Raw genomic sequence first — 27689 nt, 5'->3', positions numbered from 1 at the left:
AATATATTAAAGAAAGGACCTAGAGGGAGAAAGAGCCTTTATTCAATAAATACTTTTTGATATTTTTTGTTTTTTATGATTCCAGGAAGATAGACATAACCACAGAACAATGTTGCCTTTCTTTGGTTATTAAAGTTAAACCAACTGTGAAAAGGTTTCACCATTTCGATGCCGCGGCCAAGTGCAATAACAAAGTGTTTCATTTTCTGCCCCTCTTATAATGTTTACAGCAAAGCAGAACATCTGCTCTGCTTCAAACTGCTGCATTATAAGAATATAAACCAAGACAGGCTTTTCCAGATATTAGTTTTATTACACAAGCGAGTTATGAAATCAAACTAAATCTGTGCAATTAAATCACTACTACCTACTATTACCTTAATTGGAATAATCTGTTTGGTAACACCCCATTGAGTCCAGACTCATGAAACGCATGAGTCTAAAGTCAGATTAATGAACAGTGGAATAATAATGGAAATAAGTCCGGGAATTTAGTAGAACGTAAAATAAACCAAAGTCAAAACCAAACTCTGCTGTGACCCTTAAATTGCTTCAGATGGTGAGTGTACGAATAAATGAAGGTTCTCAGTCTTCCAGGTCATGGTACAGTACATCCATCAATGCAGAGGCAACTCTACAAGTCCAGTTGCCTTTCTTTAGTATTTTTTTTGGATAATACCAGTGAACTCGGACAAAGTTCAGGTCTACACCTGTATTTCTCCTTCCAAAAGGCTTGCAGTAAGGGGCCCAGAGTCAAGCCTGATGCCCCCCACCCCAGTATCTGAGACAACTGGTGAGGCACTGGGTGTCCTAATGGTGAGGGAAGACAGTGATGGGGAGAAACTGGGAGTCATAGCTGATGGGGTCAGTCCTGTGTTCCTGGCTAAGGGGGAATATGCATATTTACGGTGAGAGGATCTCCTGCTCAGGCTTGGCACTCGTCCGGGTTTTCGTGGAGGAACAGTCCTAATGCCAGACTGGGCTACTCCCGTTAAAAGAGGCGGCGGGTACATGAGACAGTTTGACTCTACTGCTAAGTCCTCGCGGCCGCCCTGAAGTTCTTCATCAGGGAGCATCCCGATATCTGTGAATACAGAGGCCAAAGTCTGAAAGCGTGGCTCCCAATCTAAAAGGTGGTCCCAGCAGTAGCTGCCCTGCAGCTGCTCCTCGAGGCACAGCAGCGAAGAGAGAGAGTCTGCGGAGGCTTGGGCTTCAGAGAGGGGGGCATAGCCTTTTGTTCCCATGCTCTCCTCCAAATCCCTCGCCTTAAGTATTGCAGAGAGTAGCCCCTCACCTCCTCCCTCCTCTTTGAAGTGATGGATACTTTCTGTGCTGGCCATCGCTGACGCTAAACATTTGTTGATTGATAAAATGTGCTCCGGCCCTACATCAATAGAGTGGCAGGAGATATTATCTCCAGGTAAAGTAGACTCTGGGATCTCCGTTGTTTGTTTGCTGGATCCGTCTCTTTTACGACAGGGGAACTCATTAATCCACTTGATCTCCTGGTCCTCAGCCGTCTCGCCCTCTGCTGATCCACGGCCACTCGAGTCTGACTGAGTGTATGGGTTCGAGATGTCGTTCTTGGTCAACTGAACACTCGGTCGCGTTATCTCATGTAGAGATAATACGCTTTGCGTTTGACTATTGGATCTACTGAACGAGCCAGCACCATGGTTGAAGTGTGCTGCGATGTTAGCGACCTTTCTGGTGGCAGCTTCCTTGATCTTATACCTAAGAACTAAACCCACAAAAATGATTAGGACAAAGAGGAACATGATTAGCGAGACACTCAGACTAAGCATGTGCGCATCAAGAGGAACCCCGGTAAGTGCTTCTGCTGAGCTTGAGATGTTGACAAAAACCCGGCAGGTTGTAGTCTTGGATCCCAGTCTGGGACTAGATGCAGACACGACCAGTTCCACCATGTCCTCACTGGTGTAGCTGCCTCTTGTGTGATATACAGGACCTGACACAAAGATAGCGCCAATTGTTTTGTTAATTGAGAAAAAAGGGGGTGAACTCACAAGCGAGTACTCCACCAACCCATCCATCCCCCCATCATGGTCCATCGCCATCACGTAACCAAACGTCTCTCCAGGCTTGACGTTTTCTGGCAGGTGGAAGTGGTACTGCTTTTGGGTGAAGACGGGACTGAACTCATCCACGCCCTTGATGGCCACCTGCACTCTCACTGTAGCTGCTTTGTCGCCTTTGTCCCTGGCCTCCACTACAAAACAATACTCGCTCTCTCGCTCGTAATCAAAGGTTTGTCTAGTGTGAATGTCCCCTGTAAGGGGGTCAATTGCGAAGGCCTCCTTCCTTTCCGGGCTGCCGCTGCCATAGTCCATGAAGCACGAGGACAGAATGGAGTAAGTGAGCTGGCCATAGGGACCTAAGTCATTGTCAACGGCATGGACAGAGCACACCTGGGTAAATGCTGGGAGGTTCTCCAACACAGAACAGTTTACTGTAGGGAACATGAAGTATGGAGTGTTGTCATTCTCATCCAACACTGTGATGAACACAACTGTGAAAGCCACATTGTGGTTTTCAGAGGATCCTCCCCCATCGGAAGCTCTGATGGTGAGAGTGTATTTTGAATCTTCCTCATAGTCGAGCGAGTGGTTGACCACCAGAAGACCAGACCGATCGTCTAGCTTGAGATGACCTTTGCTGTTCCCAGATACAATGTGATACCGGAGCAAACCATTGGTTCCCAGGTCAGGATCCTGAGCCCTGACCTGGACCAGCTTAGTACCTATCGGGCCACTTTCGCTCACCTGTGCGTGGTACTCGGTGCTGGTAAAAACAGGGACATTATCATTGCAGTCTGTCACGGTCACCATGATATCAGCAGAGCTGTTCAGCGGAGGCGTTCCTCGATCGGACACACTCACTGTCAGCACATAGCTGTCAGTGGTCTCACGGTCTAAAGGGTTACACAGAACAAGTTTTCCAACATTTTTCATCTGGCTCTCAGCTTGTATCATTTTTACTTCCAGACAGAATCTTTTCTCCTCATTTCCCCTGATGATGGTGTAGTCCAAATGGGTATTTTCGGGGCTCCAGTCTTTGTCCTCTGCAGAGAGCGTCAGTAGGGTAGTGCCTGTGACCATGTCCTCGGGGACAGACAGCGTGTAGACGTCCTGGTGAAACAAAGGCTGGTGGTCGTTGGTGTCCTGAATCAGCACGTCAATAGATGTGACGGCAGAGCGCACGGGATCGCCTCCATCTCTCGCCTCGACCAGAAGATGGATTAGGTTACCGTTTGTGATGGCCTTTAATGGCTTGTTGGTGAAAATAGACCCTGCAAGACAACAAATACCATCCAATTACCATCTGATCTATAACTATGATGTGGTGGGAGTTGCTCATAATAATGGACCCACTGACAGACTACCGGCTCAACTTCAAAGCTTTGAAGAACTACAAAAAGACACTCCTGACTGCCATGTCCTTTCCACATTCACCTGAACTCAACTTCACAAAAAAACTCTTTTGAATATTGTCAGAGATTGGGATAACATGGATGCTCTGGTTTGAGCTAACTTGTAGGTACAAGGATCTCAGGTGCTGATTCCATTATAACCAAAAGTACAAATGGATACAAGATAGTACATTACACTTTTATATTGTATTAAGTTAAATCATTAAATAAAAATGTGGTCTCACCGATGCAAAATCATAATGTATTTCAGTTGCTTTAGACTTAGACAGACTTTAATGATCCACAAGGGAAATACTTTGTCACATACGAGGGAAATACTTTGTTGCACATAAGATTAAACAATCATAAGAAACACAAGAAAGATAAAATATAAAAAGATAAAATAATATGGTACATTGGTATAAAGACACAGTTTTCCTAGATATGTTTCTCTTAGGAGGAAGGACTATAAAGTATGTCTGACTGTGTGACAACATTTGAGAGAGTTAAATTTAAATTACCCCGTTAATTAGACACCGCAACGAAACATAATTTCCTGACAATTCTCAAATAAAACCCATGTGTGGACTGTAAGAGCAATTTTCTTGTTGGATGGCAACAAAGAGTTTGTCCATCCACTTTATTGTTCCGCTTCACTGCTTCTTTTCTAAAGGATGACTTTACTCATTCTTGGGCTTCGGTTTAAGGCAGCACCATTCACTGTTTATGAAACATATTAGCATGGAAAAACAGAGGAGTACCCAACCACAGAAAGACCCACATCACATCTTTGGATTTTAGCTAGAGAGTTTTAGTCAACATCGATGCGAATTCCCATTTGTGTTACTCACCACATAATGGGACAAATGTGCTTCAGTAATATTAAATCTTGGGTTCAAACTTGATAGAGGCCTATAAACCAGAGAGAAAATTAGCGTCTGGAAAAGAGGCCTGATTTCCGCCCTGTAGGATTTACCTTATTTGTAAGGGTTTGTGGATTTTTTTAAAATGGACACAATAGCGTATCCATGGAACTCACGCTCACAAGATGTCAAAAATATCAACAGTGGTGAATATACTGCTACTGGCAGAAGGAACACCCTCGGTAACCTTTGGTGCTGTTCGCCAAGCCAAGACTTTCTCTGTGCCCTTTACTTTGGCACGCGTCCTTTAAACGGTGCCAGACAACTTGATTTTAATGGACAGAATGAGACTAATGCATATGAAAATCAGACATAATTCATGAAACTATAAAGCATGAAGTAATGGCTTTCACAGAATCACACTATATCACATTATACAGTAGATTCTGCTCTGTGTGTGATGTTAGTTTTATTGGCATTTAAACTGTCCTTACCATTGTCTGGCAGTATGTAGAAGCCCTGTAGAGGAGATGAAAGCAGCCTGTAGCTGATCTTTCCACTGAGTCCAGAATCTCTGTCGGTAGCAAACACTGACAGAACTGAGGTGTCTGCTGAGACCAGCTCTGACAACTCAACCTGAAAGAGCAAACAGACAATAAATCACACGAAATTTAAGAGAGTCAGGTAACGGTATGGGACGTGTGCATATTCAGTGTTTTTAAAGAATGACTAACGCTACAGTAGGGATTAAAAGTACCTCAACTGCAGCTTTAATCGTGATCATTCATTTTTATGCTTCTGTGCCTGCAGCAGCTGTAGTCAGAGACTTAGTGTTTGGAGGATTGTCCATTTTTTTAACATTATACTCATTGTTCTCAGGAACACTTTGAGGGAACGACTTCAAATTTGGCACCGTGAGCCACTTGGACTCAGGGATGAACCAGTGTGAATTTGGTGGTCATTGGTCAGAGGTCACAAATAAAATAATAAAACAAACTTTTAACCACAGCACATTATGACAAGTTTTCAAAGTGTCCAACAGGATGAAACGATGAAGTGATGTCAAATTCATTGAAACGTACTGTAATAATTATCTGCAAAAATGGCTTCTATGTCTTCGCCTCGCATACGAGTCTGGACAGATATGCATCTAAGCTGCTACTAATGGATCTATTGTGAGTTCTCCATCTTTTTTTTTGTGCCAGATCAAATTACTACAGAACTTCTAAAGTGACGCTATAATAATAATAATAATAATAATAATAATAATAATAATAAGCAATCAAATAGCTATTATTTCTAGGTAGGAAGTCATTAGGAAGACACTTGACTCGTGAAATTCTGTAGTTAAAAAGACACACTGAGTTAGACACATGCATTTTTACTTCGCATTACGTAATGATTATTCATGTCTTATGACAGAACAATAATAATTTATACAACTTGCAAATGCTGCCTCCCTATTTACTGATAGATGACTTCTGTGTACCTGGTAGGAGACCTGGGTGAAGACTGGGGCGTTGTCATTGACATCAAGCACTTGAACTTTAACCTCTCCAGATGTCTGGTGGAGGGAGTCAGACGCCCAGACTGTCAGAGCGTACTCCGTCTCCTCCTCGTAGTCCAGGGCTTGAGTCAGTGTGATGACGCCGGTGTATCGGTCAATAGCAAAAGGAACGCTGGTGCTGCTGTTGTTTGAAAAGCTGTAGGTGATTGTTGGGCTCAGGTCGACGTCGTTAGCGGTCACCTGTGTGACCACGTAACCTGCTGGCAGATCTGGGAAGTGGAAAAAACGTATTTTAGTCACATTTAAATCGTGTTGTACAGTGAATAATTTATCACTAATCGAGACTGTGAAAGAAATCAATTACTAGGGTGGAGGCTTACTCTCAGCTATAACCGCGGGGTCCATGGGTGGGATTGCGGGGCTGTTGTCATTGACATCCACCACCTGGACTCTAACGGTGGCGGTGCTGCTGAGAGGAGGTTTTCCTTTGTCTACCGCCTGCAGAACCAGCCTGCAATAGAAAAGTACTGCACAGTCAGCGTTTACATATTTACTAACTTCATGTATTGCATAAATTACCACGAGTCTTGTAGAAATCACACATGCATCTGCAAACATAATACTGCTGCTATTTAAAATGCATGTAAGCAGTGGCCCTACAATATCACAGTCACACACAGCAGTAACTGACATCCATTTTAAACTAATTCAAACTAATACATATGTCTCGAAACATCCTCTTACCAAAGACAAAACAACCAGGCAGGCGATAAAAGTTGACTTCACATTAGTGAAATTACAAATGTAACGTACTTGTACGAGGGAGTAATCTCACGGTCCAACAAAACATTCGTGGCGAGGATTCCTCTCACAGAGTCCAAAATGAATGCTTCATTATAGTTACCGGACAGGATGGAGAATTCAACTTGCCCATTCATACCGCTGTCGGCGTCGGACGCAAACACCTGTTCAGAATACGTGAGGTGGTCAGTGTCATCAAAATAAATCCAATTGTGTTGCTGTAATATAATAATAATTAAATATTATCTTTACCTGCATAATGTAGGTGTTGTGTACTTGACCCTCCCAGACGGCTGTTCTGTAGCTGCTGTGTTCAAACAACGGTGGGTTGTCATTGACGTCCAGCAGGGTGATGGAGACCCTGCAGTGAGCCGTTTGAAGCCCGTTGTCAGCCAGCACCACCAGCTGGATCTGGGGGCTCACTTCAAAGTCCAGAGAGTTGTCCTTCTGCACTCGGATCTCGCCTACGTAAGAGGGAAGACTCCGTGAAAATTGAAGAATATTTTACAAATTGTAATATTAAAGTGCCAGTCTCAAAGGTTTTTATTAAATAAAATAATTTTATATCACTATACTATATATTGCCATCACGTCTTTTGCAGCATTTGCAGAATAAGTGCCAACAGTTAATGGATTCCAATATAGTCACTAATATAAACTGAACATTACAAGTGTTGACTTTTATTATGAAGAAAGTCACAGCACATGCAATGAGTCCATTACCACTATTGTTTATCAAAAAACAGGTCATTTTTGTCACTTTCTGACATCAGTTTGACATAATTGCAGGGAGCAATGGGATGAGAAGCAGCAGTGAGCTGTTAGATGAAGAGCTGCACACTTGACAGAGAGGTAACCTAAAAGGCCAACTGTTGTCAGACTTCTTTAATCGTTTCTCTCTATTAAATGAAGGAAATTAAGTTAAAGTAGCGGAAAGAAAAACAGAACTTTTGATGACTCTCAATGAAGCTGCATGTTGCGGTTCTTGCGGTATTTTGTCCCACTTCAAACTTTGTCTTTAACTTTGTAGACATGAATGCAAGAAGAAGAGTTTGGGTAAAATACAATACGTCGTACGTCTTCAGAAAATAGAGAGCCAGATGAAACAGATAAGGTTGAGGGATAGTATGAAGACGGATGCAAAAAAATAAAAAGTGCCTCCACACAGTTGGGTCTAATTGGTTCGACAGTAATTTTATGGGTATTTCTCTGGAAAATAAAATGGATGAGTGCAATGGAATTTGTGAAGTTAGGAAAATTTAAGTAATGAAAGCTTGCATGATGTTCCTGCAAATGCCTAACACGACTGCCATCTGCTACACAGCTTTGAATCGAAGGGAAGAGAACAAAAGCAAATATTAAGCAAAACGTGATTACCTGTGTGTCGGTTAACGGAGAAAATGTGGTTTTCGTCACCACTAAATATGGTGTATGTGATTCTCTGCCTGCTGTTAGTTTGGTCGCTGGCCTCCACCTTCGCAATCCAAGTGCCTGGAGAAAAATGTGAACAGACTGATGAGGTTATTATTTGATATCGGAGGGAAAAACAGGAATTCAAGTGGTATATCGTACCAGCTCTGCTGTTCTCCTTGATGGTGGCATTGTACACTTTATTTGTGAACTGAAGACCTTCATGTTCTCCCTTCAGATGGATGAAAACGAGGCAGGTGGAGGTCAGAACGGGATGCCCTCGGTCTGAAACCGCGACCTGCAACTTCCTCCCAGAGAAGCCCGCTCTCACTCGTCTTCTCAGAGCAATGTCTCCGGATTCAGTGTTGATGTCGAACAGATTTTCCTCATCGTATAACGCGAACTGAACCGTTCCGTTCTCACCCTGGTCGGCATCTGTTGCCATGACCGTGGTAACGATCTGGTTTGGCGGAGTCCTCATGGAAACCCAGGCGTTTAAGGGATTCTGGTCGCAGACCGGCATGTTGTCGTTCACATCCTCCACCTGTATTGTTACTGATGCCATAGAGCTCAGTGGGCCCTGAGTGCAGCCGTCAGTAGCCACAGCTCTGAGGGTGTACTGAGCCCTGGTCTCTCTGTCCAGAGTCCTGGTGGTGCGGATCACTCCCGTGAAGGCGTCCATTGAAAAGGCACCCTGGCTGCTGTCCTCTGTCAGCGAGTACGTCACATCCCCATTGGACCCCTCGTCAGGATCAAAGGCAGCAACCTGAAGAACCTCAGCTCCAGCAGGTAGACCTTCGCTGACGGAGGCCTGATAGGTCTTGCGGCTGAAGGAGGGGATGTTATCATTCTGGTCCAACAGCACCAGTTGGAGCTGTGTGGAGGAGCTGAGTGGAGTGGAACCATTGTCCCGGGCCTGTATGGTGAGGGTGTAATTCTGAGTTTCCTCCCGGTCAAGAACCTGCGTGGTGCTGACAACACCTGTGTGACTGTTGATGGTGAACCGACCTCGGTAGTCCTCACCTGAAGACATTCAGAGATACGATAACAGTGGATTTAAAGGAACACTGAGTGAAGAAGGTTTTTATAGCTTTGTCAAAAAGTTTAACCAGCTAAGGTGAAGTGGTACTTTCCTAATAACTCAGTACATAGCTTGTCTCAGTTCACCACAAGCAATCAAACATGTTTACTGCCAATAGTTTAGACTATCAAAACTTTGCAGAAGAACTATATGCGCACAGCTGTGCTACATATGGTAGATCGGTGTCACAAACTGTGACCTATATTTATAACAGATCATTTTCAAGCTGCTGTGTCACAATGAAAAGTCACTACTTGATATGTAGAACCGTGTGAGAGTTCCTAACCTAGTATAGAGTAGAATATGGTGCCATTTTCTCCGTGGTCCGGGTCGGAGGCCTGAGCGGTGTGGACGACCCCAGGAGGAAGGTTTTCTGGCAGGCTGATTCGGAACGATGACTGCATGAACTCTGGAGGGTTGTCGTTGTCATCGAGCACAGAGCACAGCACTGTCGCTGTGCTGGAAAGAGGCCGAGCGCCGCTGTCACGGGCCTGGACTGCAAACAGAGATCAGATGGAGCTCACGCTTAGTCAGTGCTCGCTTTCTTTTCCTGCACACATTCACAGCATTTAAACACTTCTGTGCACATTTTTATGTTTTGCTGCAGACTCTATTAAGCTGTGATCCTTTCCTTAGATTATGTTTTTGGCATTGTGTCTTCATTGCGCCTTCGCTATATTCAAACCCTATAAATACTGAGAATGAGAAGCTCCAAGGTGGCAACCTCATAGCACAACCAAGACTTTAGACCTTTGAATGCCGCTATAGTGCATCGAAAATACTCCACATCTCTAGGGCTCATCTTCTATCTACGCTGACAGATTACGGTAGTTTGGACAGGGCTGAAAGAACACGCATGTCTTTGTCTGCTTCTGTTCACTGGGTCAAAGTGCAGAATCAGCACATTGGATAGTAAAATGCAAATAAAACATCTCCCATAACCACCATCTTTACCACAATGTCACCATCTGCAAACTGGCACTAAACACGAGCTGGAGCTGCAGATGTGATGCAAATGTCATTAGACTTTCGTCATTTGCCTCTGCAACTTGAATGCCTGTAGAAGATTTAGTGTCTGTCTATTTAAGACTTATTATATTTTAAACTGGGCCAAAATGGTGAACCGATTGACTGACAGTCACTGAAAGCACAGCAGTGGAGCAATTATTGGCTCCGATCACCATCTGCTCACCATAGACCGAGGCAAGATTAGATTTTTTAACGGCAGCGCAAACTCCACAGAATGAAAAAGAAAAAATAATCCTGTCAACATGAAGTATACACAGACAGCCTTTAATATGTGCTGAAAAGAATGTGGTATTTTATTTCTTTCCAAATTCATCTGCAGCCAGAGAAAATTGTCTCCACATATTTCAGTGTTTCCAAACAAGCCCTGTGTGAGTTTGGCCCGACATCAAGAAGTTTAGCCTTTCCTGTTATTATATTTTATTGTTGGACTTAATTGTCCATCATACTGGCAACTGTACAAATATTATGACAAAACATCTGAAAGCAGTTTCATCACTAAACACTGCTGAATAGGTTGAGTGTAATTCCTGTGTGTACCCAAGTGAGAGCGAAAGCAAACACTTGAGTCGATGGAGGCTGGAGCAGCGCAGTCAGCGGAGGTTAGATATATACTGTAGCTCAGCCCTTTAAAAGTCCTCTGTTTCCTTAACATAAATCAACCTGCTGAATAATGTTGCTTTTATACGGAAGGCGGACCTTGAATTCTTTATGAGTTGAGCGGTGAAGCGTGACATGCGAGAGAATGAGAGAGAATGAGAAACAGAAAGGGGCAGGGAACGAAAGAAATGTCCGCGTTTGATCGAAACTGTAGAAAACCACTTTATACGTTTTGTTTCATCTGGTTTGGATCTATGTAAGATAGTCTTTGATATCTATATGTGCCTTTAGTAGGTAGATCTGAGACGCTTATTGACTGAAATGCGTAGCTGTGAGGTGGAAAGAATCAAAAGGCAGGTTTTATTATAAACGTCACATCAAAGGGGATTTTATTTTAAAAATGATTCCCCAGAACACCCCGATAAGAGTAACTGAAGATAAATAACTGACCCAAACACACTTACAGATGCTTGACTTTAAATACGGTCAGCTGTAAATCCTTCCCATTAAACCGCAGTGCAACAATCAGACATATCAGAACAAGTTTCTGGTTAATTTAGGTATTTATCTCCAACATTTCCCAACTCCTTTTTTCCCACTGATGTTGCAATATGATTAATAATAAAATCAAATAAAAAAATAAATAAGCTAGTGATCAATCAATTGCTCGCCTTCCAAGTTGAGTAAGACAAATCAGCACAATGACATATTACATCTTGCAGTTATGAGATGATGGTTTAATTTTCATATTATTAAAACCATGACTTTTAGTGCATGATGTTGCGCAATTGCTAATTTTCCCCGGCGCTTCATTCAGCCTGAAACGTTTAGAGGAGAGCCTCCTCTATGAACGGTCTGTGTATGTCTCCCATCTTAAATTAGAATTTTTAAATAAACAACAACAACAACTAAACAACAAAGTTTTGAACAGGTTTTCATCTGTGATTATATTTTGCTCATGTGTCCTACCTCTGAGAGTATAATGCTGCTGCTGTTCTCTGTCCAGGTAAGACGTGGTGGTGATCAGTCCGGTGTATGGGTTGATGCTGAAGAGCTCGTAGCCGGTACCTGGCAGCAGACTGTACCACACCACGGCATTCTCCTCTGAAGGGGGGGAGGTGAACACACAGGGTAATATAAATAATAATGTAATTATACAGTACCCATATGATACATATGGGTACTGTATAATTCTCCACTGACTGGAGAAGTAAATAAAATTGACCATACAATGTCGGGGTGATATGATACGTATCACGATATTTGAGTCACAACACGATATTGCGATATTATGATATTGCGATATACTGTCATATTCTACATAGTTCACTGAGACATTTTAAATGCAGCTTAAAATACACGTTGTATATATGTACATCAGATGACAGTGATAATTCGTTCCATTTACAGAAAAAGTGGTGGTGGACTGTGACTTTTTGTCTTGATATTAAAACATTCAAAATCAATATTATATTGGAAGAAAAAAATATTGGGACATATTGATATTTTTTCCCACCCCTACCAGAATGTTCTGCTGGGAAACTTTTGGACCTGACATTTATGCAGCTGTTACTTAGACATTTACCACCCACCTAGACCAGACCATGCAAGCCCCCCCATAGTAATGACACTCAATAGTAGCAGTAGTAGTATCTGTAGGATGCACTGGAACACACCTGATCCAAAGAGGACCCTCCCTAAACCCATAGGACCCAAAGACCCCCACTAACACCCTCAGAAGGACCGTGTCCACTCTCTGATGAACCTACACAATATTAGGAAGGTGGTCATAATGTTATGCCTGATCGGTCTATACAAAGTTGCACATTGCAATACATTTACTTACAAGAGAAATAATCCTAAAACTTTAGTATTGCTTCAGTTTGTGCATTTACAGTCCGTCAGTCTGACGCTTAGCGTCTGTTCGAGTGAGTTCATGTTTTATGGCTGCTTCTGTTTCAGACAGTCCTCTTCCTAATGTCTCATTCAGAACTGAATGACAGGGAGGATAAATGCAAGACTTAACGTGTCGTCTTTAAAATGCAAAACAGCAGAGGAGAAGCCTTATTCTGAGCCTCGGCTGTCTCCAGCTTACATGGTTCTTCTACTGCTAACCACACAACAGGTTCGCCTCGATGTTACACACAGACAGTTTGTTGTTTCCCAGCAGCTGCAGCACAGTTATGCATGTGTTGCATTATTTTGGACAATTATCTTGGACGAAGACCTCTACAGAAACTGTAAGTGTAAGTATGGATAATAAATTACTGGAGTGTTACAAAAGCAGTTCTTTTCAGTCGACTCGTTAGAGCCGACTTGACTTCACTGTCATCACCGCTGTCTGCTGAAGAAACGGCCACAGTGAAAGCTAACAGATGCTTCTCTGGAGTGTTTCACTTTGTTTCTGGACTTGTGAGAAACTGTGTATTGTTGTCACGTCTGAATAAACCAACCTGGCCAATGTAGAATTCCTGCCTGTGGCTCTGCAATGAAACTGGGTCCAGACGCGACTAGAAAAGGTGTTTTTAAAGTCTTAAAATCGTGCCGTGTGACCGCTCATGACTACCGAGATGCGTCACAGAGCAAGACGTCTACTCTTAATTTTAGAATTTGACGGAGACTGTGTCTACGAAGTGTTTGTGCACTTTGTGGTTCCCATTTGTGTACTAACATCGTTGTTAATTTAAGCTGACTGGGTGAAAGATGTCACCATAAACTGAGTTCCAAGGTCTGAACTTTGCTCTAAATAATAAAATAGCATCTGTCTTCTTATGATCCTAAAGACAGATCAACTAACAAATCAGCAAAGCGAAATCGAGGATCGTCTCCTGTGACTGACTGTAACTATGGTGCCAACACAGGCCCAAAAATGATGCTCGTCTTTAGTGAGAATTTGTGTTAAAAAAAAAAGAAAGCAGCACAAATGATAATCAAATAAGAGCGGTGTTGAGTGCGAGCTGAGCTGAAGCCGAGCTGCCAGATGAGCCGATTTGAAGAGACTGATGAAAACAAGGCGCCTATTGGCACAGGTGGCTTGAGTTATGGAAATCATCCTGAGAGAGGACCTTTCAGATCTCCCAGAGGAGGTGTGTGCTTGCTGTTCTTGGACAATTCTCACCCCCAAAAAATGTAAGTTCCCATTAACACCCCTCCTGTACAGATCCTCCTGTCACATTCCCTCTACCTCCAGCATTTAAAAAAAACTCCTACTGTCAACATGACCAGGCGGACCGGGACTTAGGGGGCCCCCGTGCGCGGTGTGTTAAAATAAACAGGGATGATGTGCAGATTTGTGGATGAGATTTAGGGGTCAGATGAATGAGATCTGGTGGGATGCACAATGAACAGAGCGCACGGAAAAGACACAACAGCGCACGGGGGGATACGGTTTCAGTTAAACTGCTAATGGAGTAAAGAAAACCTCGTGATAACCTTGACTGTAAGCAGACCTGAGGTTCAACCAAAACATGGCAGGGAGAGCTGTTGCTCAGCTGTATTTAGTCATGTGGGACTATGCATTAAAGATAATAAGCACAGACTGTCGTACTACTGCTTAAAGAGAAAAGGTCTTAGCTTGGATTTTGGGAGGTTTATTTTATTTCTACGTGTCACATGTGGATTTAAATGGTTTGAGGACGGTGGGGTTTCAAGGACACGTGCTAGTGCTGCCATCTAGGCACAGTGGAGGGGTACTGCCTCATCTTATACCTCATCTACAGACTAGCTTATTATCTTGTCATGTACAGTAACCAACAATCCCTATCTGTTTGCAATTCAATTACTTTTGTTGCAATCAATAGCTTTTGTATATATGTCAGTACTTCTATTCTATACTATTCTATTCTATTGTATTCTATTCTATTCCATTAATATCTATAAATATCTGATCATATTTACCTGAATCCTGATCGGTGGCAGAGACCCTGATCACGGGTTCTCCTGGGTCTCTGTTCTCCGCCACGCTGGCGTTGTAGACGGTCTGACTGAACAAAGGCGTCTGGTCGTTCACATCCCCAACCTCCACGGTCAGAGTCTGGGTGGAGGTCAGCGCGGGGAGACCTTTGTCCACCGCACGGATGGTCAGACGGTGGAGACGCTGCGTCTCGTAGTCCAAAGGGGCCGACAGGAACAAGAGACCTACGGAAAATGGCAAAGTGGTGAGAGAATAAAGATTGAAAGGGGCCTCGTGGGCTTGATTTCTGAGTCAGTAAATGTAGATCATTCAGACTTTTAGGCCAGTTCTGACTGATATTCTGGTGCTGTAAACGGAAAGCGCAGAAGTAAAACATCTGGATTGCATTGAATGTGTGACAGCAATAAAACTACAAACTAAGAATTAAATTGTACACTGCAACTTTTTACAACAATAAAGGTTCCAAAGTATTGTGAACAATCCAAACAAATCAACACCATCAAAAAAAAAATAGCTCTGCCACTTTTTGTTCAGAATCTAAATCTCCTTTTTAGAGACAAACTGTGAATACCTGTTTTCTCCTCCAGTGTGAAGAACCCGTTTTTGTTTCCGGCCACGATGGAGAAGGAGACGACCCCATTCTCACCCTGATCTCCGTCTATTGCCACGAAATGGTGGAGCAGACTCCCCACCTCTGCGTCCTCCGTCACCTGAGCCGAGTCTGCTGACACAAACACCGGCCGGTTGTCGTTCACGTCTAGCAGGAAGAGCTGAGCCGTCACCGACGCCTGTTTGCGCTCCTCCTTCCTCTTGGCCTGGTCCGTGGCACTTACAGTGAAGGCAAAGCTGGGGGTGCTCTCGCGGTCTAAAGGTGCCGTCACGGTCAGGCTCCCTGTGTAAGGGTTGATCTGGAAGGGGAAGCGTGACAGTGACCCGCTGGCCTCGGGGTCAAAGGTCAGGGTGTAGCGGAGGGCACTGTTTGAAAAGGTCCCGTCAGCGTCTCTGGCGTGAAAAGCAAACGCCTGTGAGCCCACAGCAGCGTCCTCTCTCAGACCAAACATCACCAGTTTGTCCGGGAACCAGGGCGTGTGGTCGTTGACATCCTCCACTATCACACTGACCAGCACAGACACGTTGACACCAGAGGGGGCGCCCACATCCTCGGCACGAACCAGGAGAAAGTACTGCATGGCCGCCTCGTAGTCCAGCGGCTGGTTGACATAAATGTCCCCAGAAGAGCCGTCAATACTGAAGTGAACGCTCCCATCGCCCTCAGTGATGGAATAGTGAAACCTGCCTTTGTCCGAAACGCTGGCAGAGCCGATGACTGTCGCTGGCTCCGTGTCCTCCCTCACTGAAAAACGACGGAGAATTTGTTGGTTGGAGCGTCCGTACAGATCCTCCAGGTCATGAATCTGAAGGGAAAAAAGCATGAATGTCATTTGTTTGGTTTTAGGGCCGCTTTAAAGTGGTACAGAAACACTGAAAGTCACTGATATATGAAGAAAAAAAGATCACAATCAGAATCACATGGTTCAGCTTGAGAAAAGAAAATATCTTCCTATCGACATGAGTAAAAAATAAATAAATAAAAAATTACATTTTTACCACAAAAATAAATTAATACATAAATCTCTTGCTTGGGTGCTAAACTTAAAGCTAACTAATGAGAATGTCTTTACCTTTTTTTTTTGGAACCAAAGTAGATATAGTGATAAAAAATGTACCCTAATATAATAGTGATGTGTTGAAAGCTGTGGGAGCTGAACTCTGATCCATGACCTCAGTAATTATCCGCTATCGTTTTTTTTCCTTCAAGAATTTTATGAGTTTAACTTTTGTCGTGTATTGCTTGTTTGTCCATCTTGTCGTTTCTTCCAGTCTTTCTTTGTAATATAATTTTATTTATTTTGTAAATCATGAACAGTCTGTTTGATTTTCTTGCCAAGATCTTGGACACACTGCCAGGATCTGTCATCTGACTCTGCTTTCATTCTCTTTTCCCTCTGAATTCACTGTCATCAGGAAGCAAATCTCTGTGCTCACTGTCTCCTAAACTAAATTTCAAGCCTCATATTTGAATCTCAGACAAATACGCCTCCTCGTAGCAGAGGTGCCTCTATAACCTGTCACAGTGATTATTTGGAGGGCACGCGCCACCCCTACCTGTATGTGAATGACTGCAGTGTCCTCTAGTGGTACGGCCCCGCTGTCTTTGGCCCTTATTTTCAAAGTGTAGTACGGTTCAGCGTTTTGGGTAAAAAGCTGCGTTGTTCTGATGTCTCCGCTGTCACCGTCGATCTCAAAGTGTCCGAGATCCCCATCTTCTAAATGAGCCGAACAGAAACGTGGAAGGTGGTGAAACTCAGGCACTTATCGCTAACTGGTGCGCAACGGTACACATTAAATATCTCATACTGCAAAACGCACGTTTACACCTCACCTGTGACCAGTGAATGGGTAACGGTTCCATTCTCTCCTGCATCCAAATCTTTGGCAAACACGTTTGTCACCAGGGATCCTGCTGGAAGATCAGCCCAGATCTGCAGTGAAGAGATGTATGCCTTGAAATGCAGGTAGGGGAATTGCATTTCCACTCCTACAGTATATTCATCTCCACTGGGATAACAGGGACACCCCCCCCAGTGTCATTCTGGTTTCCGCCCATTGAAATCAAGAATAAACTGGGACTAATTCACATGTGTCAGGTTAGCTTAAATCTACGCTCTGCTTCTTTTTCATAGTGGCAGCAGCTTCAGACTTTAACAGAACATGTGGTGGTCTGAAAGGAAGTGATGAAGTGATGAAGTCATTCTCACCCGCACGTTCAGCTCTTTGGTGGCCGGCAGGTGTGTAAACTGCGGAGCGTTGTCGTTGATGTCGGTGATCAGGATGTGAACGGTGGCGGTGGCATTGAGTCGAGGGTGACCCTGGTCCGTCACCATCACCTTCAGACTGTGCTGGCTGTGCTGCTCCCGGTCTAACGCCACCCAGTTGATGATTTCGCCTAAAAATATGAGATGAGAGAGAAAAGATGAGGATGCACGGCTGCACACCTAATCCACTTGTCGTTGTAAATGTTTCGTCTTTACCAGTTTTAGAATTAATGCGAAAGAATTTGCCATCTGAGAGCAGGATGTAGGACAGCTGGCCATTTTTCCCAGAATCCTTATCGAGGCCCTTGACCGTTCCCACCAGGCCTTGTGGCGACGAGCCCTCAGACACACTGAAGTAGTAGACTTCGCTGCTGAACACCGGGGCGTTGTCATTAATGTCCAGCACCAGAACTATCACGGTGGCTGTGGCTGTGGCGTTCGCCAGTGAGGCCTCGCTGGCAGTGGCCAACACCCGAAAGCGATAATTGGACTCAGTCTCGTAGTCGAGGTTGTGGGACAGATACAACCATCCGGTCTTGGGGTGAACTCGAAACGGAGCAGGAGAAAACCCAGCTTCCGCCTCTAAAGAGTAGGTGAGGCCCGAGTTGGACATGTGAGCGCTACGTGTCCGGTGCGCCCTGACCTGGATGACCCGGGAGTCTTTCCGGTAGCCCTCACCAATCTCCACCTGGTAGACCAACGTCTCGAAGGCCAGGCCGTCCTCTGCAGCTGTTCGGTCCACATTCACTGTGAGTGTCAAGGTGGAGCTCAAGGAAGGCTCCCCTTCGTCTTTAGCCACGATTTCCAGGCTGTACCTGTGCTGGTGATCAGTCTGTAAGCTCTGATTTAATGTAACCGTCCCGAGGTTGAGGTCAACAACAAACGTGCCATTGGTGCTGCTTTCCAGGTAATACTGCAACCTCCCATTGGCACCGCTGTCATAGTCGTGAGCGTGGGCGATGAACAGCACCGTGCCCGGCACAGTGTTCTGTGACACCGTGACGGTATCGCTGCGTTTTGGGAAGACGGGGGCGTTGTCATTGACGTCAGCTATAGTGATGTTGACCTGGGTGGTGCTGTAGACGGGGGAGGCGTCGGTGTAGGACTGGAGGACCAGCAGGGCGTACGGCTGAGACTCGTGGTCCAGAGGTTTGACGTTGCTGATGAGACCGGACTTGGGGTGAACGGAGAACAAACCCTGAGGGTCTCCAGAAGAGATACGGTAAGATACAGATTCCACGGCGGCTGTGAAGAAACAACAATTCGTTGAAGCACACATTTAGTTTTGACATTAAAAACTAGTGGTAAAGGGGAGGTGGTCTGACTTTAAAGCTAGGAAATGGAGAAAAACTTATTATGGCCTGTATATAAATAAATAATCAAGTTGTCTTTTCTTCAAAAATAACATTAGAGACTGAGATGCTGTAGACACACAGGCTACTGCATCCAGCATCCACAGTGTTTGAGAAATACCCCTCTCTGCCAGAAGGGGGCGGTGAAAACCTCTGCACTGTAGCTTTAAACAATAACAGCTCTCATGTAATAAGGTAAATGTAAAGGGACATAGGTCTTCATCTGCAAAGGTACTGCAGAGGGGTCGCAACATCTTTGATCAATTAGACATTATTACTATTACTAGTATTATTATTATTATTATTATTATTATTATTATTATTATTATTTATTTATTTATTTTTAAATTTTCTCCAACCATTTTCTCCCACAAATTAAAATGTCTTTAAATACACATTAACATGAGTCTAACATATTTTAGTAAAGGGATAAATGGAGTCAGAAAACATTACTGCACATGTTTGAAATAAAAAAAAAAATATTTGAACCTGCGTATTATCTAAATAGCTTTATATTGAATGCAAAATGATAATAATAATCCATATTTATAAATAGCACTAGGCTGAATTTATTGTAGACCACATACAATAGGTAGGGGGCCCCTACTTAATCTCTCCATCAGTTAAAGGTTCCTTGGCCTGAAAAACGTTGAAGACCCCCGTTATAGGATATAAATGAGGTAGAGAATCGCACACCCCACTATTGTACCTGTATGCTAACACAAATCACTCTTTCTCCTACACACGGACACACATGTAAGCAACTTCAAGTAATTACAGCACAGGTCAGAAGATCCACTTAATCCCCTCCAAGTGTTGGCTGCACTTCAACAGTAACTAAAAACCACTGAAACAGGCAGGGAGATTAGGGATGGCAACCTCTGTCAAACCGGCTCAGTTCTATTGTCTCAGCTTTAAACTGAAGCGTTAATCTGCTCAGTGATTACACAGCCTTAAATGACTGTCTAGAGTAGCAGAGGGGTTGAAAACGGTCGGTGGAGTAAGAGACGAGAAGACGAGAAAGAGAAACTCTCCACAGAGAGGAGACGTAGTGTTAGATCACCCAGAACACAAATCATAAATTATAATGTCCAGGGTTTAAAATGACATTTGCCAGCGATCAATAAATTTCACAAACGTTTAAATAATAAAAATAAACCATATAAAAATATAAATACTTTTAATAATCCCTGGTCTATGTGTATATCCATGATGAGGACTATGACAGATATTGTATAACTGTCTTTGGCCTTTTATTATGTGCTATGTCTTCATGTGGCTAAAGAAGATTAGAGATTAACTGCTCTTCTTTACCGCTCGCCTCTTCATGTCTGGAGGGAGATTTCAGCGACCGCCCTCTTGTTTTTGTCAGGTTTTCTGCAACAACCGTTCGGAGTTCGATATTTACTTTATTGTTCAAGATAATCCTTTAACATCATTTAATTTATCCCACACTACCTGCTCACAGTGTTTATTCTATTAACATGCATCTTATTCATCTAAAATATTACTTCCTGTGAGTGTTTTCACCCAAATTGTTATTATTTTTTCTTTCAAAAATGTTAAGATTAAGAGTTCATTTAAGTTTAGCTGGAGTAAATCTGTCTGTAAGTCTGTGTGAACTGTGGGCGGAATCCGGCGCCTATAATCAAACTCCTGAGAGCCAAATATAAGAGGCTGTAATGCACTAAATCTGCACTAAGTGTGACAAATAGAACACATTTAGATCAGGATATCAGCTCAGTTACTTACTGAATCGACAACAATAGGAGTCAGCTACATACAGCTAAGTTTAAATGTAACTTTAAGGAGAACTTCGTATTATTAACATGAGCATCTACCTAAAATAATCTAGAAATGTGCAAACGTGTGGTTTAACAGGATTTCTGAGTGGATGCACACTAACCAGTGGGATCGATGGCCTCCACCGTCCCCACGGACGTCTCCAGTGGGGCGTCTTCAGGCACCGTGAAAGTGTAGCGTGACCTCTGGAACACAGCTGGAGCCTGAGCGCTGCGCAGAACGTTGATGGTGACCTGTGCAGGCCTGACGGAGGTCAAGCCGTCCCCATCACGAGCCATTACAGAGAGCTTCACGACGGCCTCGCCCAGGTGGGTCAGAGTGGAGGTCAGGAAGAGCATCCCTGCACGGACAGAGGGGCTCGGGTTAAGTTCAAGCCACAGGAGGGTCATGTTTTCATGAGCACCTACTTCATGAAGGATTTCTATCTTTTTTTGTCTTGTTTTGAAAAATTTAGATTGGACCAAGACTCATTAATCAATATAAATTGACATTTTTACTTTTATTAATTTATACATTTATTATTTATACATTGTTTATACTATTACTATTATACTATTCTTTAATATCAGGTTCACATTTTATAATGAAAATATCATTATTTGCAGCTGTAACAGAATTAAATATTCTTTTAAAAAGAAGCAAAAGTTGGGGAAAGGTCTAAAAAATGTCATGTAGCAGTAAGTACACATTTTTTTTTACTCTTTCTGACTATATTTTCTAATTTGACCCAACTTAAAATCTGTTCAGTTGCTTGTGATGACAGAAGGCTTAAGAATGAAACCCCATGACAGAATGGTAGGGGGGAGTCAGTCTGGCTTTCAAGCTAGAAAACGTGGGTGAGAAAAAAACTCTTCACCTTTAAAACAAAAATAAATAAATAAATAAATCATCAAGTTGTCTTTTCTGATTGTTCCTGAAACTGATTCATGTGCAGGTAGAATTTTTGGAAACAGTTTAAAATGTTATATGTCATAAACTTGGTTATTTTCCTGTGGCTGAGCCCACATCTGATCTTACCTTCAGCCACATGGGGATCTAAAGCTTTTGGGCTTTGTGCATCACCCCCGCTGGGCGGTGACGCTGCCAATCATATCACGGGGAATTACACAAACTAAGTAGCTGTTTATCCCGGAACACAGGAACTGACAAGTCACACAAGGTAATTAAAGACCACACAGCAGCTTTATGGAGCAAATCAAGCTCCAGAAGTTAAAAAACTCCCAAATCCCTCATTTCTGCTCATTTCTATTAAACCAGCTGTACCTTAATGTCTCACCTGTTTGCTTATCCAGTGCAAATAAGCTGGACATGTCTCCAGGAAGGATATCGTAGGTGACCTGTCCGAACCTGCCAGAGTCTCGGTCGGTGGCGATAACGCTGACGATTTCTGTGCCGGGCTGCGCATGGCTGCTGATGCTCACGGTGTACTCTTCAGGGTTGAACACCGGAGCGTTGTCATTCAGGTCTTCTATTTCAATGTGCACGTAGGTTTGAGTGCTCAGGCCTCCCTGAAAGGAACAAAGGAACAGAACGAGACCAAGTTTTGGTCAAATGGTGCAGGGAGACAGTTATTATCTGCGTGTCAGAGTCAATCACTCATGAGGAACGGCCGACTCACCGGATCTTCAGCTTTGATCAGAATGTCGTGGACCGTCTGTCCCGTGTCCCGATCGATGTCCTCTGAGACACACAGCTCTCCGGTGTGTGGGTGGATCTGGAAGAGGGGGTGTTGGTCTTGTCTGTCAAAGCCATCGGAGAGCGAGTAGAGCAGCGTGCCGAAGTCAGGGCCGTCTGCGTCTGTGGCGACAACCTGAAAACGAGAGTATGGAGAGTTTAAGGGCAACAAAGTAGTTAACGACTATTCAACAACCTGTGTGTAGGTAATGTCCCATCTTCATTATTGTTTCTGGGCATGGGTTAAGACATCTTTTCCACACATCTAATGAGGAGGATGTCAAACTCCTACTGAGTGGAAGGAGTTCTTCTTGTTCATATAGAGCATCATCCTGCCATGACTGGGTTTCTCCTAAAACAACAGGTGATCATCACGTAACTTAATAAGTTGATTAAATGTGTACTTTTTACATGAGCAGTGACGTAATCACTTTCATTTTCACTTTCATCCGATTCCCCACTGACATCATCATGATCTTCCGCTGTGAATTGCAACGGGACTCTCTGTCTCGTCATTTGTGGTGCTGATCGTTTGAATGATTTCCATTCATTATGTCAAATGTCATCTGCTGCCTTCAAACTCATAACTAATTCATAACTCATAACTTATAGCTAATGATTATTTATTGATTCAACTTGATTCTGTGAGTTAATACAACTTATTGGGTTGTTTCATTCATTAACTCATTCATTATCCACCAATGAAAACTCATTTACTCTTGTCTAATGAACTCACAGTTCCTCACTATATTAACTATATATTAACATTTCCATAACATTTCCAACGATACGAATGTATTCATATCATTTGTGTCATTCTCAGTCGGGAGCACTGCTGTTTCTACTTCATCTTGACGACTAATGGCAAGTTTTAAAGTTTGACCTAAACCACAGACAGATTCAACTAACATCTGGTTTGTTCCGAAATTTCACATTTATTTTATTTAGGCTGTTTAAATTAAAAAGCGACCCATTGAAAACAGCTACTTTTTATTCCTGGTTGGGAAACTTTCTCTAAAATTCACCTGTACATTATGCTTATTTTTGCTGATGTAATACAGTAGTTGAATCCTCTGTGTAGAGCCTTGTTTCAAAGGTATCTCCATTTCATAGTAATAGTTCTAATTAAAATAAAAAATGCAAAAATGATGGAAGGCACTATATTTCCCAGTATTCATATCATATCACATCCTCCTCCTCCTCCCCCATCAGTTTCTCCAACTCAAAACTTGAAGACATGAGAATTAAATGATGAATAAATTAACACTGGCCACACAGACGATGGGTGACTTTAAGTTTAAGATTTGAAAACTTATTAAATTGAATTCAGTATCAACACTTGTCGAAAAATGTTCATATGACTTTATGGGACTGGAACGTTTTACAGTGTAGAAGTAATACAGATTTTCTTGAGTCTAGTACTACTACTAGTACTAGTACTACTACTACTTTAAGATAAGAAAGTTGTGCTTCAATTTCTTTTTGACAAATATTAGAAAATATTAGTTTCTCATATTAGATTGTGTTGCCTGGTAAATTAATCCAATTCTAAACATAGTTGCTATTTTCAGTGGATTATTTTCATTAATTTAATAATTGTTTAGATTAAAAGTCTCAAGCGCCTCCTCCTCCGTTTTCACATGTGTAACGTTCACATTTTACTCTTCAGTTAACAAAGAACTATGTATGACTTTATTTCGCAGGGACTCATAAAATGATACAGTGTTCCCGTGCGTCTGTTATTAAACGGCGCACCGTCTCCTTTACATTTTTAACCTTCGTGGCACCTTTATGAATCATAGCAGTAGCGTTACGCCGCCAGAGAAGGTCAACACAATAAAAGCATAAAAACAATCCCCACAATCAAAGGGTGAGCACTATCGGTGGAAAAAAAAAAAAAAAAAAAAAGACGACCAGCGCTGCAGTAAAAACACACCTTAGATCGGACTGATCTCCTTTCATGTCTGACTGCAGGTACATTTTACAGAGAGAGTGTTCAGGTTCTCATCATAAAGATATATCACCTCACAGTTTATGATCGGAGGAAGTTGGAGACATAGGTCAAGGTCTGAATGGAAGCAAAGTTTCACTACTGAGAATACAACGTGTTTCATTTATCTCTTTAAAGAAACACATTGGTTAATTTGCATCTGTCTGATTACACTTGACATGGATGCTTTCCCAGTCAATCCAGTTACTGCTGCTTGTATCAAGGTGCGCTGTACCCTCTCGTGCAAAACAAAACAGTGACTGTAATTCATTGCTAGTTCAACTCTCGTTCGTGTTTATAAAAAACAAAAAGTCTGTAAAATAAGACTCCTTTTGTAGCGGGGCTTCAGTTTGTGCCAGGCTGCACGACTGCGGTACCAGGCATCACATCTGTCATATCAAGGCTACGCTGCGCCGGCCTGGAGAGGCTGCATATTGCGTGCGTTCAGGAGGAACACTGATGCCTTTGTGCAAACAATCTGAAGGCTACTTTTGTCTCATGTGACGTAAGGCGGACGAGACAAGAGGGAAAGAGGGAGCACCACGTGGCGGATGATCTGCATGGAAAACGCAGCAGATGCACATGTGATTGTCTTCCTGCAGTGTTTAATATCAATCTAACTTCAATGATGGATAAATGAAAAATGCGAGAAATGTCAGACTCAATTATTTTTTGTAGAAAGAAGAATACAATTTGCTCCATTACTATTGTCAACTGTACTTAAACTGATCCTCTGACGAGTTGTAAATCCCAGATGTTGAGGATGATTTAATTCCATTGTCAGGAAGAATTATAGAATTCTGCAGAGATGAACCAAAGATGTGAATGTGGTTCATCCTAATTATGAATTCTTTATTTAACTTAAGTCGAGCCCTGCAGATACGTGACAGAAATGGATATTCAGTTTAGTTTATAGCCTATAAATTTAAAAATTTACTATATATTTACTATAACCACACCACATCTACTTCTCCTCCTGATTCATTTATTTTTATTCACTCCAAAACTGCTTGTGAAGATACTATCCATCGCAAAGAACCAGGAAAAAAATTAAAACCAACGTATGTGCCTGAGTATATCACTGACGGCACAAATCCTATATTTTGATGCCTGATGTTAACTATCCTCCAACGTACTTGTAGAAAGCAGCTCCCAGGGTCACTGTGCTCTGGTATGGACACGTTGTACAGCTGGTGCAGGAACACTGGCTCGTTGTCGTTGATGTCCTCCACCAGCACAGTGACTGTAGCCGTGGATGACAAAGCCGGTTCTCCCCCGTCCACTGCCGCCACCAGGAACCACACCTCCATCTGCGTCTCCCTGTCGAGTGACGCGGCCGTGGTGACGAGGCCCGACTGTGGGTCAACGCTGATCAGGCTGTCCTGGTTGGACCTCAGGATGGAGTACGTGACATCCGAGTTGACGCCTTCGTCCGCGTCTTGGGCCTGAAACTGGATGAGGGAGCTCCCCTGTGGGGCATCCTCTGCAATGCGTATGGTGTACACATCCCTCTCAAACACGGGGTGGCAGTCATTTGTGTCTGACACCTTCAGGAGGAAGACCACCTCACTGCTCAGAGGAGGGCTCCCAGAGTCTGAGGCTTTCACCTTCAGCTCATACAGATCCGTCTCTTCTCTGTCCAGCTCAGAGTGGACACACAAAGCATACAGAAAATCATCGGTCTGCTTCAGGACAAACTTCCCATCGCCCCCCTCAAGCTCCACATTGACTCTCTCCTCCTCAAAGTCAGGATCTGACACTGAAATCCGGGCAACATAGTCGCCAATGGCTGCTGCCTCCGACACCACCGCGTCCCCTGTCTCACTGAGAAACAGCACGCTGATGGAGGGACTGTTATCATTGATATTAAGCACCTTCACACTCACGAAAGTGCTGCTGTACTCCGGCTGTGCCCCGTTGTCTCTCGCGCTGATGATCAACTCATGAAAGGCCTGAGTCTCGAAGTCGAGCGGCTTGTTGAGATAAACCACACCTGTGGTTTCGTTGATGGAGAACACTTCGCTGGGGTCACTTTGCCGCCTGTTGATCTCATACGTGATCCTACCGTTGTCGCCCAGGTCAAGGTCAATGGCGTGCACCTGACACACAACGGACGTCGTGGGGGCATCCTCACGCACATAGGCGTGATATTCAGTCTGGTTGAAGACAGGAGGATTGTCGTTCTCATCCAGAACGTGGACGTTCACCCGTAGAGTCCCTGTCCTGGCTGGGATCCCACCGTCGAAGGCTTCAATTGTCAGCGAGTAGAAGTCCTGTGTTTCTCTGTCTAGTTTGTTATTGAGGATCAGATCCAGGCTGAGGTGGTTCTCAGATCCACTGCGGTGCTCCAGGTGGAATAACTCGCTCATCTCCTTCTCTGTGATCCTGTACCCCTGGGTACCGAGCTCCCCCTCATCCTTGTCTTCGGCGCCTTCAAGCTGAAAGCGACTCCCTGGTGGGCTTAACTCTGATATTTCCACGTCAGCCACCTCAGAGGGAAACTCGGGCGAATGGTCGTTCACATCCTCCACCTCTATTTTCACCTTGATCATCTCCCCCGTGAGGGTGGCTGCCACAAATTCATACTTATCTCTGCTCTCTCTGTCCAGGATCACAGCCGTGGAGATGATCCCGGTGTCTGCGTCTATTTCCAAGTCTCGGAACACGTAGGAGTCCCTGCTCTCAGAGATGAAGAACCCGGTGCTCGGTCTGCTTAACCCCGCTCCCAGATCTCCAACGATGGTTTTGGCTGGCAGGCCCTCCTTGACGGACAGCGTCAGGTTGAAGACCTGCCCGAGTGAGTGCGCGCAAAGCAGCGACAGGACGAGCGTCTGGAGGAGCGACGTCGAGGCATTCTTGCGAGCCATTCCTCCCTTGCACATGGCTTTGAGCTTTTGGTTTAGCCAAGAAATGATAGGCTACATATTCCTGTTTCAAACTCCCAACTCCTCAATCACCCATTAGCAACTTTTCCCGATAGAAGCAGGTAAACGCGCGGTGCATTTTTGCGCACAAGAAAGCAGTCCTGCAGATTTTCTCCATCACCGTGTTCCAGCAGCTGTTTGCGTGTTTCTGGAGACTAGAAATCCAAGCATCTTGTAGAACAAACGTCCTGGGCTGCTACGCGGCGCTTCTGAGCGGCCACAGAGCTCCGAGTGTGCGCGCTGGACACACCTCCTGCCAGGCGGCACGTCCCACGCTGATCGGCTCCATCTGTGGCCCTGATTGCTTAAGACGTAATTAGGCCCAGAGATTACATTCATAGTCTACTATGCCACGCGGACAGGTGGCACAGTAGACTATGTCCGACCTGTCGAAGATCATAAAGTGAGCTGGAAGTAGGAAGAGCCAAAGATATGAGTC

The 27689-nt window shown here is 43.7% G+C and overlaps 1 protein-coding gene across 1 annotated transcript; it reads right to left on the bottom strand.

Moving 5' to 3' along the window:
• Positions 1-292: 292 nt before the first annotated feature.
• dchs2 (dachsous cadherin-related 2) lies at positions 293-27455 on the bottom strand. Its single transcript, XM_047578475.1, has 20 exons — positions 25463-27455; positions 22281-22472; positions 21939-22170; positions 20766-21002; positions 17724-18752; positions 17451-17638; positions 17075-17174; positions 16798-16958; positions 15203-16046; positions 14616-14855; positions 11688-11822; positions 9379-9588; positions 8174-9034; positions 7979-8092; positions 6854-7065; positions 6614-6765; positions 6181-6311; positions 5783-6069; positions 4788-4929; positions 293-3310 (listed from the first exon to the last, which is right to left on the bottom strand). Exons 1-20 carry the CDS (start codon positions 27206-27208, stop codon positions 705-707), a joined length of 9819 nt encoding a protein of 3272 aa, XP_047434431.1. The 5' UTR covers positions 27209-27455; the 3' UTR covers positions 293-704.
• Between the last annotated feature and the right edge of the window lie 234 nt (positions 27456-27689).

The sequence above is a fragment of the Mugil cephalus genome, chromosome 2, assembly GCF_022458985.1.
Source record: "Mugil cephalus isolate CIBA_MC_2020 chromosome 2, CIBA_Mcephalus_1.1, whole genome shotgun sequence".
Classification (NCBI taxonomy): domain Eukaryota; kingdom Metazoa; phylum Chordata; class Actinopteri; order Mugiliformes; family Mugilidae; genus Mugil; species Mugil cephalus.
Note: the sequence above shows the minus strand (reverse complement) of the source record. Positions and strands in the feature narration are given on the sequence as shown.